Source organism: Equus przewalskii, chromosome 24 (assembly GCF_037783145.1).
Source record: "Equus przewalskii isolate Varuska chromosome 24, EquPr2, whole genome shotgun sequence".
In the NCBI taxonomy this organism is placed as follows: Eukaryota; Metazoa; Chordata; class Mammalia; order Perissodactyla; family Equidae; genus Equus; species Equus przewalskii.
This window is the reverse complement of record NC_091854.1, coordinates 12,839,028-12,857,352: the sequence shown is the minus strand read 5'-3', so window position 1 is coordinate 12,857,352 and position 18,325 is coordinate 12,839,028. Positions and strand designations below refer to the sequence as shown.

Below are 18,325 nucleotides of genomic sequence, written 5' to 3'. Positions count from 1 at the left end.
AAAATGGGCAAAAAATCTGAACAGAGATTTCTCCAAAGAAGATATACGGATGGTCAACAGGCACATGAAAAGATGTTCAACAGTATTAACTATCAGGGATATGCAAATCAAAACTACAGTGAGATATCACCTCACTCTGGTTAGAATGGCTATAATTAACAAGGCAGGAAACAACAAGTGTTGGAGAGGATGTGGAGGGAAGGGAACTCTCATACACTGCTGGTGGGAGTGCAAACTGGTGCAGGAAAACAGTATGGAGTTTCCTCAGGAAATTAAGAATAGATCTACCATATGATCCAGCTATCCCACTGCTGGGTATTTATCCAAAGAACTTAAAAACACAAATGCATAAAGATACACACACCCCTATGCTCATCATAGCCTTGTTCACAATACCCAAGACTTTGAAGCAACCTAGGTGTCCGTCAAGGGATGAATGGATAAAGAAGGTGGTATATATACAATGGAATACTACTCAGCCATAAGAAATGATGAAATATGGCCATTTCTGACAACATGGATGGGCCTTGAGGGGATTATGCTAAGTGAAATAAGTCAGAGGGAGAAAGTCAAATACAATATGACCTCATTCATAAGTAGAAGATAACAACAACAACAACCAAACACATAGTAACAGAGATTGGATTGGTGGTTACCAGAGGGGAATGGGGAGGGAGGAAGGTGTTAGGGTTGATTAGGCACACATATGTGGTGATGGATTGTAATTATTCTTTGGGTGGTGAACATGATATAAGTTACACAGAATTCAAAATATATTATGATGTACACCTGAAAGTTATATAATGTTACAATCCAATGTTACTGCAATAAATAAAAAAGAATGAAAATTAACAATAAATAAATAAATGAAATAATGAATGCCAAAAAAGAAAGAAAAATACAAACCAAAAAATGCAAACCACACACCTCCACACCCCCACACACCTCACTCTCTCTTATGGGAAGTGGCCAGATATAAATTGAAAGCATTAGAATCTTTCATTAGTTAAACACAATAAAAATAAATTACTGCAGTGGGTTAAAATAGACATATATATAATCTATGTGTCTGTAAGAATACACCAAAAAACCCAAAAAACCTTCTTTGTCACTTTTGGAGGCAGTTAGGCTCTCACTCATCATTCCAAACAATGAATCAAGGAGCTAGTTTCGTGGTCGAGTGGTTATAGTTCCGCACACTCTGCTTCAGCGGCCCAGAGTTTGGATCCTGGGCACAGATCTACTCCACTTGTCAGCCATACTTTGGAGGCATCCCATATACAAAGTGGAGGAAGATTGGCTCAGAGAGAATCTTCCACACACACACACACACAAAATTGAATCAAGCATTTCAGCTATGTCAGGATAATTAAACAGATGATGAAGTAAAGTTTTTTGTAGAAAGGTAGTAATGAATAAATTCAGAAGAATAATAGAATTAGAAAATCACTATTTTGAGATTCCCTAATGAAATAATAGATCTTGACAATGATCATCAATGACTGCTTAAAAGCATTTAGTAAAAAGTTGATATAATTCTTTTTTTTTTTTTTGGCGAGGAAGATTGGGCCTGAGCTAACATCTGTTGCCAGTCTTCCTCTATTTTGTATGTGGGACATGGCCACAGTATGGCTTGATGTGCTGTGCGTAGGCCCACGTGAGGGATCTGAACCCACGAACCCAAGGCTGCTGAAGCACTGCATGCGAACTTAACCACTACGCCACCGGGCCAGGCCCTGTTATTCTTTTTAATGAATGAATCAATCTGACATCACCTGAATCCACTGATCCATTTTAACATTAATACTAGGACAGCCAGACATTATATTGCTCCTAATGTGATGCAATTGAAAGTATACACCATCACTAATGAAGTATTCTTGCCAAAGATTTAGAACCGAATTCAGTTAAGATTTTGGACATAACTACTGGTTTATAGGAAACACAGGAGGTGGAGAAACATGTTAAATAATGCTATGAAGATATAATCACCGAAATACAGATTGTAGAAATTCTATAGGGCAACCAATCCAGTTTATTCCATTAATAAATGTCATAAAAATAAAGGAAGGGAAACAGTTATAGTTTCAGGAGACATGTCCACCAAGTGCAACGTGGAACTTGTGTGGATCCTGATATGAATAAGTCATTTGTAAAAAGACATTTTAAACATGAATGATACTTTATAAAAGTACAATGTTAACTATTAATATTGCTAATTACAATCTTATACTGCCTATTTAGAAAAGGCAAGAGAATCAATTGGAAAACTAACAGAATTAATTAGCATTGTGATTAAATACAAGATAAAAATTATGGCATTCAGACATATTATTAATCACTTGTTAGAAGCTAACAATTCCTGATAGCTACACAAAAAATCCAAAATACTTAGAAATAATTTTACAAAGAAATATATGTTAGCAGTTTGAAGAAAACTATAGAACTTATACTGATAGATACAAATACTTAAATTAACTGAGAACTAGAGTAAGGAACTCTGTTTTATACTCTCTCCCCATTGCCTTAATAATCGTTAAACATTAAACATGCTTTAACTTATCTTACAATACACCCATTCTTTATTCTCTTATGAATTTTTTAATCATTAACATATGATAGGTAATTTGATTATTTGTTTATTTTAGTAAAAATGTCTCTATTGGGAATCCCAAAGTCATTAACTAAGTATGTGATTACAGAATCACTTCATTATTAGCTGTTGGATAAAGAATCATAACTGGATCCTTTTGCTTTTAATGATTTGGGATTTGCTAATCCATTTCTGAACTGTTTAGGATTAGGAAGTTGTTACAGCCTCATAAAGTTTTATTATGGGGGCCACAGCCTTTATCATTTCCTATGGCTTAGCCTCATTAAACAGTTCTGTTTGCCTAATTCTCACCACTAACATACATGCAGCAGCCTATCATTTGTAAGGCTCCCACCACCAGCAGCAACCTGATGATTGCAAGTCAGCTTAGGGAATCTTGTTGTCCTGGCCATTCCAGTTACCCCAACTTGAGTATTTACGGTGATTACCTTGTCCAATTATAATCTAATCATAGAAGGAATTAATGCCATGATCATAGGCCATTTCTCTCTCTACATATTTATCATACCATAAAAGGATATCACATTGAATCAATTAAACTCTAATATGTGAATATATTCCAATAATCTTCTACAGCATCCCTGAGCTCACAGTAAACTCTCAATTTATTATTGGTTCAGTTACTTACAAATTAAATAAAACATATGTTTGTGAACTAGACATAAGTTTACACTTTTTATAAACCAAGAGATTTTCCGAGAACTGTACAGAGAATATGCATTTACCAGCTTTAAAATACTAAGAAAGTTACCCTCAGGCTTAGAATAAAAAAAGTTAATAAAATTACAAATAAGCATAAACTCAACTATACATACCATTTTGCTTCAGTCATTTTCTCGTTGCAAATGATAACTTTATCTCAGCTATTTCAAAGCCAAACTACACTGCAAATTATGTGTTCCTCTTGATAAGAAAAACTATGTAATACACAGAGAGAAAACAGAAGAGAAACTGAGGTGGTAAATAGGCTAACAAGACACAAATTTCTGCTTCTATACAACAGGTTGAGGGTAGTCTAGATGAGTCACGGAATAGAGACCCAGACTGAGAAAGGGTACAGGGATTCTGGCCCACCTACCTATCATCTCAGATCTCAAGGCATCTGGAGTCAGCACAAGTTCTCCCCCAAAGAGCATGAGAAAATATTCACAGAATCTTTCACAAGAGAAAGGCTAAAATATAAGAGGAAATGCCAGCATAGCATGAATTTCTTAAGGCAAAGGGTCCCACCCAACCAGTGCCACAAATGAGATATAAATGTGGAGATACTGATCTTCTCCACTTGTAAAGTGGAGTGATCTGGTCAAGACTATGTTGACTAGAGCTCTGGGCCAGAAACTTCTGGCAATAAGCATCCTCCTCTGCCTGGTATAGTTTGACATAAAAAATATTATTTTCTATCTGTGTCATGGTTTTAAAAAGGTTAGGAGTCACCGTTGTAAGGGAAGGAAATAGGTCTTAATCATCTTTGTATGTTCAGCATCTAGCAGCCACATTTTCTGAGGGGACAGTTACCAATGCTGGACATGGCTAGTAGTTGAGAATTCAAGCTTGGCCTTTGGCAGAAGACTGCTTCTGGGGGTCAGAGAAACCAGTAGAGCTTTTTGGTGGTCAGCGGAAAATGGAGGAAAAAATTGGAGACTGAACGGTCTCAAACATATAGCATGTTTCCTCATCAAGCCATTTTTTGAACGTTAGAGCCCATGTGAGGCAATTGGCTAAAATCTTAACCTAAAAGCCTGTGAAGAACAGAGCAGAATTACCTGTAGTTATTCAATACTGGAGACAAAAGGATCCATCAGACGCTCAGTTCCAAGTCCAAAAGAGAAATGCCATTGGAAAAGGGATGACCAGAAGTGGACTGAATGTTATCAAAATAATAACCTAGGGGCTGGCCCCATGGCCGAGTGGTTAAGTTTGTGTGCTCCACTGCGGCAGCCCAGGGTTTCACTGGTTCAGATCCTGGGCGCCGACATGGCACCGCTCATCAGGCCACGTTGAGGCAGCGTCCCACATGCCACAACTAGAAGGACCCACAATTAAAATATACAACTATGTACTGGGGGAATTTGGGGAGAAAAAGCAGAAAGAAAAAAAAATAGATTGGCAACAGTTGTTAGCTCAGGTGCCAATCTTTAGGAAAAAAAGAAGATTGGTAACTGTTGTTAGCTCTGGTGCCAATATTTAAAATAATAATAATAATAATAATAATAATAATAATAATAATAACCTAGCCTCAAATCAGCTGATTGAATTAAGGCGACCAGCCCATCCTCATTCAGTCTGCTTAACAGCAAAAGGGTAGAGCCTCTCGGGTGAAAAACAAATCATCCTTAGCTTCCACAGCCTTTTTAATAAAAGGAAATTTGGAATAAAATATTTGGTCTAGAAGAGGAATCAAAGGAGAGAAAAAGGAACATAAAAAAAGTGGATCAAATAGAAAAAAAAGAAGATCAATATAAACCCAACTATATTGGAAATTACATTAAATGTAAATAAGCTAAAATATTCAGATGAGGATTATTAAACTGAAAAAGCAATAAGCAAACAAACAAAATATATTTTGTGGCTTACAAAATAAAATATAAAGCCATAGAATGGTTGGAAGTAAAAGGATGAAAAAATATACTAGTAAACACTAAATAAATGAAAGCTGGTATGACTATATTAATATCAGACAACATAGATTTTAAGGCAAGAAGCATTATTAGAGATAAAGAAAGACATTTAATAATGATAAGAGGAGCCAACCCATAGGAAACTTCAGAATAAGAAGTAGAATAATAAGTAGAATAATAAGTAGACTTCAGAATAAGAAGTGGTACCAGAAATAAAGACAGACATTATATAATGTTGAAGGGTCAATTCACCAAGACATCACAATCCTAATTATATATATACCTAACAACAGAGTTTAAAAATATAGAAAGCAACATCCCCCAACTAGAAGGACCTGCAACTAAGATATACAGCTATGTACAGGGGGGGTTTGGGGAGATAAAGGAGAAAAAAAAAAAAAAGATTGGCAACAGTTGTTAGCTCAGGTGCCAATCTTTAAAAAAAAAAAAATATATATATATATATAAAGCAAAAACTGATCAAACTGAAAGGGAAAATAGGAAAATTCCCAATTATAGTTGGAGTTTTCAATGCTACTCTTTCAGTAACTGAAACAAGTAGACAAAAAATAGTAAGGATATAGAAGACTTGAAAAATACTATCATCTAATTTGACCTGAAACAAATATCAACAAATTTCAAAGGATTTAAACCATGTAAGGTATATTCTCTGATCACAAAAGAACTAAACTTGAAACTAATAGCAGAAAGAAATCTGAAAAATCTCCAAGTGTTAGGAAATGAGATAGATAATTAGAAAATACCCAACTGCCCGGAAATTAGAAATGCATTCATAACTAATCCATGGATTAAATATTAAATCAAAATAGAAATCTAAAAGTATTTTGAACTGAAGGATAATGAAGATATGATATACCACACCTTGTGGGATAACCACTGCTTAGGGGGAAATTTCATATATATGAGAAAAGGAAAAACACTGAAAATCAGTGTGCTAAGATTTCACTTAAGAAGCTAGAAAAAGAACAAAAACCCCAGGCCAAAATGAGAAGGGAATATCAAAGATAAGAGTTAAAACCAAAAGGGGGCTGGCCCCGTGGCCGAGTGGTTAACTTCGCGCGCTCCGCTGCAGGCGGCCCAGTGTTTCATTGGTTCGAATCCTGGGCGCGGACATGGCACTGCTCATCAAACCACGCTGAGGCAGCGTCCCACATGCCACAACTAGAAGGACCCACAACGGAGAATATACAACTATGCACCGGGGGGCTTTGGGGAGAAAAAAGGAAAAAATAAAATCTAAAAAAAAAAAAAAAAAAGAGTTAAAACCAATGAAATAACACTCAAACACAGAGAAAAGCAACATCAAAAGTTATTTGAAGATGAATACATTCATTAAGAAAAATACAGAAAACACAAATTATCAATATCCAGAAAGAAAAGGAGGACATGACTACAGATTTTAAAGATGTTAAAAAAGCAAGAGATTTTGAACAACTTTATGCCAATAACTTTGAAAATTTAGACAACATTGACAAATTCCTTAAAGAATACTGCTACCAAAACTGACAGAAAAAATGAAAAATTGGAATAGTCCAATATTCATTGAGGAAATGAAAACTGTTAAGAAACCTCCTCCCAAAACACACACAAAATAAAAACCCAGGCCTTTCTAGTGATTCTTGTCCAAACCTTTAAGTAAGAAATAACATTATTATTATATAAATCCTTCTAGAGAATAGAAGAGGAAATGCTTCTCAACATTTTTTATGAGATCAGCATAACCTCAATAACCAAAACATGGCAAGGACACTTTTAAGAAAAAAAAATTACACTCCAATCTCTCACATGAGCATAGATGTAAAAAGCCTAAACAAAATATTAGCAAGTTTAATCCAGTAATATACACAAAGGATAATATAGATGACCAAATGGGGTTTATTTCTTAAGTCTAAAGGTGGTTTAATATTTTAAATCAATTATTCTAACTCAACGCACACTGTTTACCTAAAAGAGGGAAAAATCACGTAATTATTTTGATAGATGTGCTAAATAGCATTTCATAAAATCCAGCATCCATTCATAATGAAAACTCTTAGCGAAGTATGAATAGAAGGACATTGCTTAATCTGGTAAAATATCTACAACAACCTACAGCAAACATCATATTTAACAGTAAATTACTGAAAACTCTCCCTAAGATTTCAAGTAAAACAATATCTGCTCTTGCGATTTCTATTCAAAATTGTACGGGAAGTTCTATCCAGTGCAATAAGGAAGAAAGAGAAATGCATAAGAATTGAAAAGGAGAAATAAGAGAGTCTTTATTTGAAAGTGACATGTGTACATAGAAAATCCAAAAGAACATATAAACTATTAGGATTAAATAATTTCATCAATATATCTGAATACAAGGTGAGTATACAAAAATTAACTCTATTGCTGTATAACAACAAACACACAGCAAATGAAATGTAAAAAGTACCATTAATATGAGCATTGAAAAAATCAAAACCTAGAACTTACAAAATATGTACAAAGCATTTCATTGAAAACTACAAAACATTACTGAAATTTTTCTAAAAATTCTAAATAAATGGAAGGATACACAATATTCACAAAGAGTAAAGATGTCAGTCATCTCTCCCAAACTGATCTATATAGATCTTTAAGTTCAACACGATCCCAATCGAAAGCCCCAAGGTTTAACTTATTAGGTGGACAATGACAAGCCGAATCTAAAATTTACATTGAAATAAAAAGAACGAAGTACAGCTAAAGCAATTTTCAAGAACAAAGCTAGAGGACAGAGTGGTATTGGTGAAAAGATAAAAAAAATTGAACAATGGAACAGAATAGAGTTCAAAAAGAAACCACACATCTGATTTAGACATCTGACTTATCTGCCTCATGACAAAGGTGCCTCAGTACAGTGGGAATGAATTTGATTTTCAATAAACGTTGCCAGGTCAGTTGGAGAGCCATATGAAAAAAAAATCTTATCTCCTACTTCGAACTTCTCCCAAAATCTATACAAGATGGATTGCAGGTTGAAATATGAAAGGTAAAACAATAAAGCTTTTAGAAGAAAACATAGGAGACCCTCTTCGTCAGCTTGGAGGAGGCAAAGATTTCTGAAATAGGACACAAAAGGTGCTAATCAGAAAGGAAACAATTGATAAAATGGACTGTATTTACAAGTTAATTTTATGTGCCAACTTGACTAGATCACAGGATGCACAGATATCTGATTAAACATTATTTCTGAGTGTGTCTGTGAAGCTGTTTCTAGAAGAGATTAGCATTTGAACTGGCAGACTAAGTAAAGCAGATTGCCCTTCCCAATGTGAGTGGGCATCATCCAATCCATCGAGGGCCTGAATAGAACAAGAAAAGGTGGAGGAAGGGGCTGTCCCAGTGGTGTAGTGGTTAAGTTCGTGCACTCCGCATTGGTGGCCCAGGGCTCATGGGTTTGGATCCCAGGCTCAGACCTAGCACTGCTCATCAAGCCATGCTGTGATGGCATCCCACATATAAAACAGAAGAAGACTGGCACAGATGTTAGCTCAGGGCCCATCTTCCTCACCTAAAAAAAAAAAAAAAAAAAAAAATAGGCGGAGGAAGAGAGGATTCACTGGCTCTCTGCCTGACTGCTGAGCTGGGACATCAATCTTCCCCTGCCCTCAGCACTCCTGGCTTTCAGATCAGACTAGAATCTATAACACTGGCTTTCAGGCCTTCAAAGAACATCACCAGCTTTCCTGGGACTCCAGCCTGTAGATAGATCATGGGACTTCTCAGACTCCATAATCACATGAGCCAATACCATATCTATTCTATTTCTTTGGAGAATTATAAAACAATATTAAAATTAGGAACTCTCATCATCAAAAGTCACAATTAAGAAAGTGAAAAGGCAACCCACAGAGAAGTAGAAAATATTTTATATATCTATCTCCAACAAAGATTAATATCGGAAATCATTCTATACTAACTAGGACCTGACTCTTAACAACATAAGAGATTGAATACAAATGGATAATCAAATAAATAGAGATGTAACATCAGCTACAAATAATAGAGAATAAACATCAGCTTCTGGTATTTTCTGAACTACCATCAACTAAATATTAATGAGAAGTAAAAATACAGCACTTTTAAAATTATGAACAAATACTAATATTTACAATTTCAGAACTCCTTATAATTTTAAAGCATGTTCACATTCCTATGTTACTTATAACTAAAATTGTGAGATGACTTGACCAAATTGATATTCATTTGAATGTAGAATGACAAGATTTAATTGTTCTTACTAGGTGCCAGGCATTGGCTAAGCAATGGAGTGGCATAACAGAAGTAGTTCCTGCCAGCATCTAATTATTGCTTTAGGATAAATTCCTAAGTTGCAAATTACTTTAGCAAATGGCATGAACAAGTCTGTGTTTCAAGAACCTTGAAATTTTTCATGGCATTTGACATAATAATTCGCGTCTATGCATTTATCCTAAAGTAATAATTAGATGCAGACAAGGAATTGTGCATGATATTCACTGCAGAAAAATTTATAACACAGAAAATATGGAAACAACCTAACTATCCAACAGTGGAGCAATAATTAATGCACGATGGTGTATCCAGAGATAATAGAACAATGAATCCCATTCAGTGTGTGAGAATTCTCATTTTATCCCATCTTTTCAATACTAGGAATTACCTCTTAAAATTGTTTAAAAACAAAAAGAGATTAATTTTCATTTACATTTCTCTACTAATTAATCTGAACATCTTGTAAACATGTTTATTAGCCATTAGTAATTCTTCTGAGTTGCCTGTTTTTATCTTTTTGCCATTTTATCTGATGGGCATTCATATTTTATTAATTTGTAAGAGCTCTTTATATGTTGGCAGGAGAAAGAAAGTACAGAAATCTTTGTGTCTACTATACTCTCAAGTGTTATGCTTGGTGTTTAAACATGAGTCAGCTCATCTGAAATTAAAATTCTTTTTTTTTCAAAGATTGGCACCTGAGCTAACAACTGTTGTCAATCTTTTTTTTTTTCCTGCTTTATCTCCCCAACTCCCCTCCCCCCCGTACATAGCTGTATATCCTAGTTGCAGGTCGTTCCAGTTGTGGGATGTGGGACGCCGCCTCAACGTGGCCTGACGAGCAGTGCCATGTCCCTGCCCAGGATCCGAACCCTGGGCCACCACAGCGGAGCGCGCGAACTTAACCACTCAGCCATGGAGCCAGCCCCTGAAATTAAAATTCTTATTTCTTGAAATGCTTCAGCTTCTAATAGTGTTCAACTTCACGAACACTATCAGAAAGGCTAAAATATAATTTGTCGAATAAGACAAGTTAAAATAGTAAAAACCACATTAGACTTGTAGTGTAGAAATGAAAATTGATAAAGTTTTAAGGTAATTAACTGTGCTTGTCTGTAGAAGTAAGAACAAATCTCTTAAAAATAAAGTTTTACATAGTATTACATTCAGGTGACATTCAAGAAGTTTTCATTAATTTTTAAAATGAAATTATTTTTTCTTAAAGATCATTTACATATGTCTTACCACCTTGGGTTTAGATGTCCTTTCCGTTTAGTTCTTTTTTTAAAAAACATTGAGCTCCTTTTTTTTTAAAAAGATAGGAAATAATGTTTTCTTTTTACAAAAATGTTGCAAAAAATAAACTTTAAGCTTGCAAAAAGCAGTCACAGTGTATAATTAAAATGTTTCTAATCAAATATTGTATGATAGTTAATCACAGGTTTAATTTTTATAGTTTTAACTGCAATCTGTTGTCAATATTAACTCCATCTAATAACAACAAACTAGCTATAGAGGGCTCCTAACAGTTCTTCCTCCCTCCAACCCCACCCCAAACTATGCCAAAGAAGAAAACAAGCAAGATACTTGAGCTATTTTTAAAAGTCTAAACTTTACAATTTTAAGGAAATCATAAATTAAATGTAAGGAAGAAAAGTTATTTATTTTTAATATTTATTTTTTCTTCTGTGGAAGTGTTGTCTGAAAGTACCACAACTAGTTGTAATGTGAAATATATCAAAGACACTAAGTTACACTTAGGATTTAAGCAACTTCCCCAATTCAACTGTATCAAACGAAAAGAAGACAACACATGAGATTTTTATTAATTCTTTAGATAAGAAAAGAAAGGGAAATTCCTCTTAAACCATCTGAAGCCAACAGCTGTAAAGTAACCCATTCTACCTTCCTGATCCACTCCCAAAGCCAGCTCCCTCCTGTTTCCCACTGCGGCATCTGGAAGCCGGCTGATTATAAACAGGTCCCCTGCACCCTGCATCTCTTCAGTCCCCAACTCCACCTGAAAGGAAACCCAACCCTTCACCCAGGAAACTTTCCCGCACAGCCCTCAGGAGTGAAAGCTACTCATTCTCCCAGACTTTCTATTTCCCTACCTTTCTTAGGCAAATCCCCTCTCCCTACTTGGAAGCTCAGCACTAATGGCAATATCACCATCCCTCCATCTATCCATCCAATAAATTTGTACTTAATGCCTGCTATGTGGTAGCTAACAGGCTCCAGAACAGTAAATCCTCATGGGGTTAAAATCTCGCGAGACAAACATGAAACAAATAATCACACAAATAACTAATTGCCAATTATGAAAGAAAAGAAGAGGAAGGTACACAAGATAATGAGTAGGATTTAGTTAGGCCATGAGTAGGGGAAAGAGCATTTTGAGATGCGAAAAAGAAAGGAATGAACTCGTTCTCAGGAAACCAGGTACAACTGGGCATAGTGGGTGAGGGGAGCGGTATGAGAGGGCAGGGAAGAGGTGGGCAGGGCCTTGAGGTCATGGATGTGAGGGTCAGAACACGCAGGGCCTTGAGGCCATGGATGTGAGGGCCAGAACACGCAGGGCCTTGAGGGTCATGGTGAGGACTTTGGATTTTACTCTAAATGCAATCAGAAACCATTGATAGAGTTTCAAAACTTCATTCCTTATCACAGTCATCTACTCCTATGCTCACACTTAACCAGGATGCTTGTTCCTCAGCTCTATCCCAATTCCTTCCACATCCTAGATAGCTTCAACATCCAAGCCTTCTCAGGGACTCAAGCTCCTGGACTCCAGTGACCTCCATCTCTACCTCCAGCACACTTCTCTTCACTTTTTCCTTGTCCACAACCACTCCACCTCTGAAAATCAAATTCCAATATTTCATTCTCAGACCACGACCTCTCACCAATCCTACTCTTCCACTCCCTACACCTCTCATGCCTGTCCTCCAACCTTTTAACATTTTTTATTATCAGATTAGAAAAAAAATTGAAAGCAGAGAAACTCATCAAAATAATTGAGAAGTTTTTACTATTTACCCCATCCCTACCACAGCATGTAGGCTTCCCTTTCTCCATGCTTATACCAACATATGTGAACTTACATACACAAATAGAGAGATGCTTGTTTTCATTACAAAAGGTGAACCATAACAAATACAAAATTCTGTGACTTTTCTTCACCTAAAAATAAACATCATGGACAATCTCAAGCCAGTAGATACAGACTGAACTAATTCTTTAAACTGCTCCACCTCATTCAAGGTACAGATGCTCCCTGGGTTCCCCTCCAAAGAGACTTTACTTGTTTTTTGCTACGACAAACTTGCTGATGCCAGAAAACCTTGAAGCGGGTTCTCCAGTGGAATGAAGTGTTTCCCATCTTTGTAGTTGGAAAAGAGCGGCTGCTTGTGACTGAAAAAGTCTGGGAGCAGAGTGGGTTCTCATAGCAAGCACTTCAGCAGAGGGTAACAGGTCCAGGCGCACAACAACTGAAGCCCTCGTACCTTTCACCACTTGGCCTGCTACTGCCCAAGAAATGTGCCAGGCGGCTGGCAGGTAGTGAGGGAACCACGACCATGGGGAGAGAAGGAAAATCAACACTCACATATGGGGTTTGGAAAGAAAGACTGTCAGCAGAACAGAAACAGGAGATGCCTAGTGAAGCAGAACCAATGGAAGAAGAATGGAAGAGAATTTTAATGAAAATATAATGGAATTTCAGTTCTAAAAGACAAAAAAATTGAGGACGAGCCCGGTGGCGCAGCAGTTAAGTGCGCACGTTCCGCTTCTCGTTGGCCTGGGGTTCGCCGGTTCGGATCCCCGGTGCGGAGATGGGACCGCTTGGCAAAAGCCATGCTGTGGCAGGCGTCCCACATATAAAGTAGAGGAAGATGGGCAGGATGTTAGCTCAGGGCCAGTCTTCCTCAGCAAAAAGAGGAGGATTGGCAGCAGTTAGCTCAGGGCTAATCTTCCTCAAAAATAAAACCCCCCAAAAAAGCAAAAACAAAAAAATCCCACAAACCCCAACACTTTTAGGAACTAAAAAATATGGTTTCTTAATTATAAATTCAATATCCAACAGAAAAAGAGAATGACTGCCCTTGAGAACCACATTAGTGGTCAGAAAAATCAGGTGGAAGAAATATCTCACAAGAAACCCTATGACAGGCACCCCAAGGGAAAAGGCAAGTTGCACAGAGGTCAGATCCAGGGGACCAAATGAGAAGGAAAGGAATATGTAGAGAAGTAATAATCACATAAATAATGGAAGAAAACTTTTAGAACTTAAGAAAGTCATGAGGCTCTGAATGTCAAGGATAGAAGGAAAATCCTGCCAGACTTTAGTACTGTGGGACAAGGGCTTTCTGGGATGGTGGAAAGCTGGAAATGGAGACACTCCTCAGGGACACCAGGGCACTGACTCTGGGCTGAGTTTGGTTCACACCCCAGAAGAGCCCAACGTCTGTGCTTAACGTCCACATGGAAACAGTAAGCACAGGGACTGTTAAAGTTCTTCTAGGGTCTAGCAAACTCCCTTTGTTGTCCCATGTCTCTAGCATCTCAGTGCCAACCTTAGGGACTTTGTGATAGCCTTTTCTTTCCACAGTCTATCTAAAACATTGCAAGTTCCAATTTTTAAATGCCATATACACAAATTACTGCAATAAACATTAAAAATATTAAAAAAGAGAAAGTATTTGTAGATGAGGTAAATGCATGACTGTTAAAAGTAACCAATACCTTTATTTATGAAACATATATGAAAGTAGTATGGTCAGAGTTAAGAGCAGAGGCTCTGGACGACTGCCACTTACTAGCTGTGTGACCTTGGGCTGTGTTTTGGTTTCCTGAAAAGTAAATGGAATTAATAGCAGCTGTCTCATCAAGTGTAAAGACTACATGGGTTAATACATGTACCATCCTCAGAACTTTGGCAAGTAGCGAGGACTCAATAAACAACAGCAATGTTGCTGCTGGGCTGCTGCTGCCACTGCTTGCAACAAGAAAACAGCCTGGTACACAGAACTTTCATTTTGGAGTCAGAAGGCATGAGTTCAAATGCCCACTTTAGTGCAGCACTGGTGGTACAGTGGTGAGCACAGTTGCCTTCCAAATGCTGACTTCTATACCATAGCCATGGTAGTTAATCCCTCTATGCTTACATTTTTTCCTATCTAAAACAAGAATACGAATACCTGCATCTTTCAACTTCTATTCATTTATCCCCAAACATCAAATGAGTCCCTACTATATCCCAGGTATTGTGTAGGGGCTGAGATAGAAATATGAGTCAGACACAGTTCTGTCCTCAAGGAGCTCACAGTCTAGTAAGCAATGCTCAGGAACCTGTTTCCTTTCACGTGAGTATTTGTTAAGGCTCCTTTCGCCTTAGGAGATGAAGAAAGGACCACAAGGGTCAAGAATGTATGTGTTTCAGTACTACAAGTACTATGATTTAAAAACAAAAACCACAGTAACACTAATATTGTTAGCTAGCAATCATTGGGCAGAAAAAAAATGTGGCCAGTTCCTTATATTATTATTTTACTATTTTAAGAAAAATACTATGAAGCACATGGGTCATTGGAAAGTAGGCCCCTACAGATGATATAGCAGTCTTCACAGTGAGGGAACCAGAGAAAAGCAGGGCCCCATTTTTGATCGGAGAAGAGGATCAAACATCTTGGGGAGACTGGGTTTTGTTCATAGGCTGGACTGTGTAGTACACAACTTCTCTCTTGAACAATCTTTTGAGACCTGAGTGTTCCTTTGAATAAACAGCTCTCAGCCATTGTCCAAGAGGAGTCACTATTACTTGACCCCTTATCAACTACATCCATTGCCTTCTAGGGTATCCTGCCTTGGCACACAGCATAGGATGGGAGATTACAGGGAACAAGTTCATGGTATCTTCTCTATCTATATCATCCCAATAATAAAGACCTTATCCTAAAGCTTCTTGGTATTGGGAGTGCTTATTTTGATCATCTCATATGAGTTGGCCGTGGAAGGGCTGGGACCAGGTGTTCCCCCTTAAGCTTTTAGTTAACTCAGGAGCTTTAGAACATCTACACTAATTACATCAGATAATCACTAATATAAAATGAAGAACAAAGATACTATGAATTCACAGGAGAGTGTGAATGCCTATCCTTTATAAAGAAACAATGCATGCCAATATATTTTCATCTGTCACCATCAGTTGGCATTTAATAGCTATGACTTCAAATTCTATATTTAAAACCTCACAGAAATTATAATGGCATCTTAGCATATACTTGAAACAAGAGTAAGTACATTGAGACATTTGGTATCTTTATAAAGTATGTAATTATACCATTATTAAAAATTAATATCCAGAATATTTGCCTTTATTATATCTATATAGCACCACAATGAAAAACAATTATATACATTATTTACGATCGTGTATTTGGGTCATAATTGGCCTAGATTTATTACAAATTCATTTGAATGGTGGCTGCAGACAGTCACAAAGAATGATTCGGGCTTCTTTTGTGTGTATGTGAAAAATATTCTAAAAACCAAAATAATTTAAATAGGAATTAAACCAGAGCCAAGTGAAAATTATCCAGCAAAAAGGAATACTAACATCTATCTTGTTTTAAAGTTTCCAGTGGATAATAAAGTATGTTTCAAAATCTTTATATAAAAACTCTAACACTACCACTCATAAATCATCAAGTGTAACAACAGATAGTATATTTGTTTATTTTTTACCTGATCACTTTTTAGACTCATAGTAAAAACTCATTGCTTATAGAAAATAAGTTCAACAATTTATCCAAACATTGTTACATAAGAAGTTTTAAGAAACTGTAAATAATTCTTAATACTCTCATTTTGATTCTCCGACTTTTCAAGAGTCTGTTCTATTTCTTTCAAATATACTTCCTGATGTTGTGCTTTCTAAATAAAAAAAAGAAATAAAGATAATCAGTAGTGACATTCTAGCAAAGAACAGAGTCATAATATAAAATTTATAATATAAAATAATTTAATACATGATTTTTAATTTTTTCAAAGAATCCTAACATCTGATGTGTTCATTAACTTATCTTACAGTTCACTTGTCTTTAAAACCCACAAAACTAAAGCACATCCACGGCTACCTAGTGATCTATTTAGTGACAGACACGTGATCTAGTCTGTGGTAATGCACATTCACTTAGCCCCAAATTATTACATATTTAACATGATTAACTTAACAAATGTGTTTATTGTAAACTGTCATAGTTTCCACTATTTAACAAGACATTTTAATACTAGTTTTTGCCATTTCCTCTGCCTAAAAATTCATATTCTATACCATAAAAATGACTTCCCTGTTTTAAAAATGGACAGACTTCTAGTTTTGATAATATGAACATTTTATTTTTAGAATTCTTAGAATTATAAAATTCTAAGAAAGAATTCTTAGAAAAATAAAAAGAACTCAATATTAAAGGTGTTCTTCATTCGAGGAAAAAGTAAAAACTTAATATATTTTTTAAAATATTGAGTTGCATTTAAATTCCCAAGTAGATCTGTTCACTGAAAATCATACTTTAGATAAAGACAGGCTGAAAATATCATCTGGCTTCCAAATGAAATGTAGGCACCTTATTTCCTTCTCTCAGGTGTTGAGTGATACCTGATAGGTTCTGAAACTGAGTGATGCCCCTCGGGGGAAGGGGGTGGTATGAAGCAATGTGCTAGGCCGGGCTACACACAGTCACAGAATTAATATAGTGAATCTCTGTGAAACATCAATTTTACTCAACAATTTGGAGGGAAAAATATTAATCAAACACACATATTGTAGGGTAGAATGCAAAACCTATATGGACTTTAGCATAATACATGACTCCAAAGACATTTCAGGCTTCAGGAAGGCTGGCCTGGGTTAAGCTGCTGAGGTCACTCTTGGGTCTGTGCATCCACTCTGGCCCCCACTGGGGCACCTGGGCAGAAAATGTGAAGAGGCCTGCTACTGTGGGCAGACACCAGGCTACAATCAGCTATGAGACAGGCCCTCAGAGTGCTTATCGCACAACTGGGCTAAGGCATGTATACAAAATAAATACTGAACTGCTCACTGAGCTAGCTGTTCCCTGGAATGGACAGAACACATGAACTCATTTTCCAGCAATGCCTAAATCTATGCTTAGAATTCTACATTTTTACTATTGTAAAAATTATCAGGTTTAATAAAACACCAAATCTGAAACCTACGTATTTTGGTAGCTTTGGCAAAGTACTGGTAACACTATAGCAAAACCCACCTGATCTTAGTAAATTTACTTTATTTTTTCAGAGGCTTAATTACACAAAGAACATCACACATACTTTACAACATGAGAAACTGTGATGGTGAGTAAAAAAAAAAAGTTTAGAAATAAAGGGAAGGCCTGTGCTAAATTAAAAGTGAGAAATGTTTTGTTCTGATTAAACTGCCATGGATCTTTTGATGGTAAATATTAAACTAATGATGCATGCCAAAAATCATTTAACTTTTGAACCTGGTTTTCAACTTTTAAGACACTTAGGAATGAAAAAAATAGTTTTCATGGAATCTCTGGCTCCTGGAAAAAATAAAGTATAATTATATTCTACGTCACTGTTAAGTAGATAGTTTTAAGTAATTTAGTCACAACTAGTGCTAGATTTCATTGTATCTTATGCCAATTGACTATTTCATGAATATTTAGGAAAAAACATTAGAAGACTAATTAAACACAGCCAATTTGGTATTCTCATTTCATGGCTGAATGGACCAAAGCATCCATCTCATATGCAGATA

The 18,325-nt window shown here is 36.3% G+C and overlaps 1 protein-coding gene across 28 annotated transcripts in view; it reads right to left on the bottom strand.

Annotated features, from left to right (window-relative positions):
- ODF2L (outer dense fiber of sperm tails 2 like) overlaps nucleotides 1-18,325 on the bottom strand; it is a 62,183-nt gene that overhangs the window by 10,692 nt on the left and 33,166 nt on the right. For 18 of the 28 annotated variants that reach the window (XM_008540805.2, XM_070592552.1, XM_070592557.1 and 15 more), the window contains one exon: nucleotides 15,878-16,452. The exons of 3 other annotated variants lie outside the window; for them this stretch is intronic. In XM_008540805.2, coding sequence (XP_008539027.2) covers nucleotides 16,324-16,452 — 129 coding nt within the window. In that variant the 3' untranslated portion in view covers nucleotides 15,878-16,323. Of the gene's footprint in view, nucleotides 1-15,704; nucleotides 16,453-18,325 lie in introns of those variants that run through there. 7 more of the 28 variants (XM_070592549.1, XM_070592536.1, XM_070592538.1 and 4 more) reach the window with 1 other exon arrangement.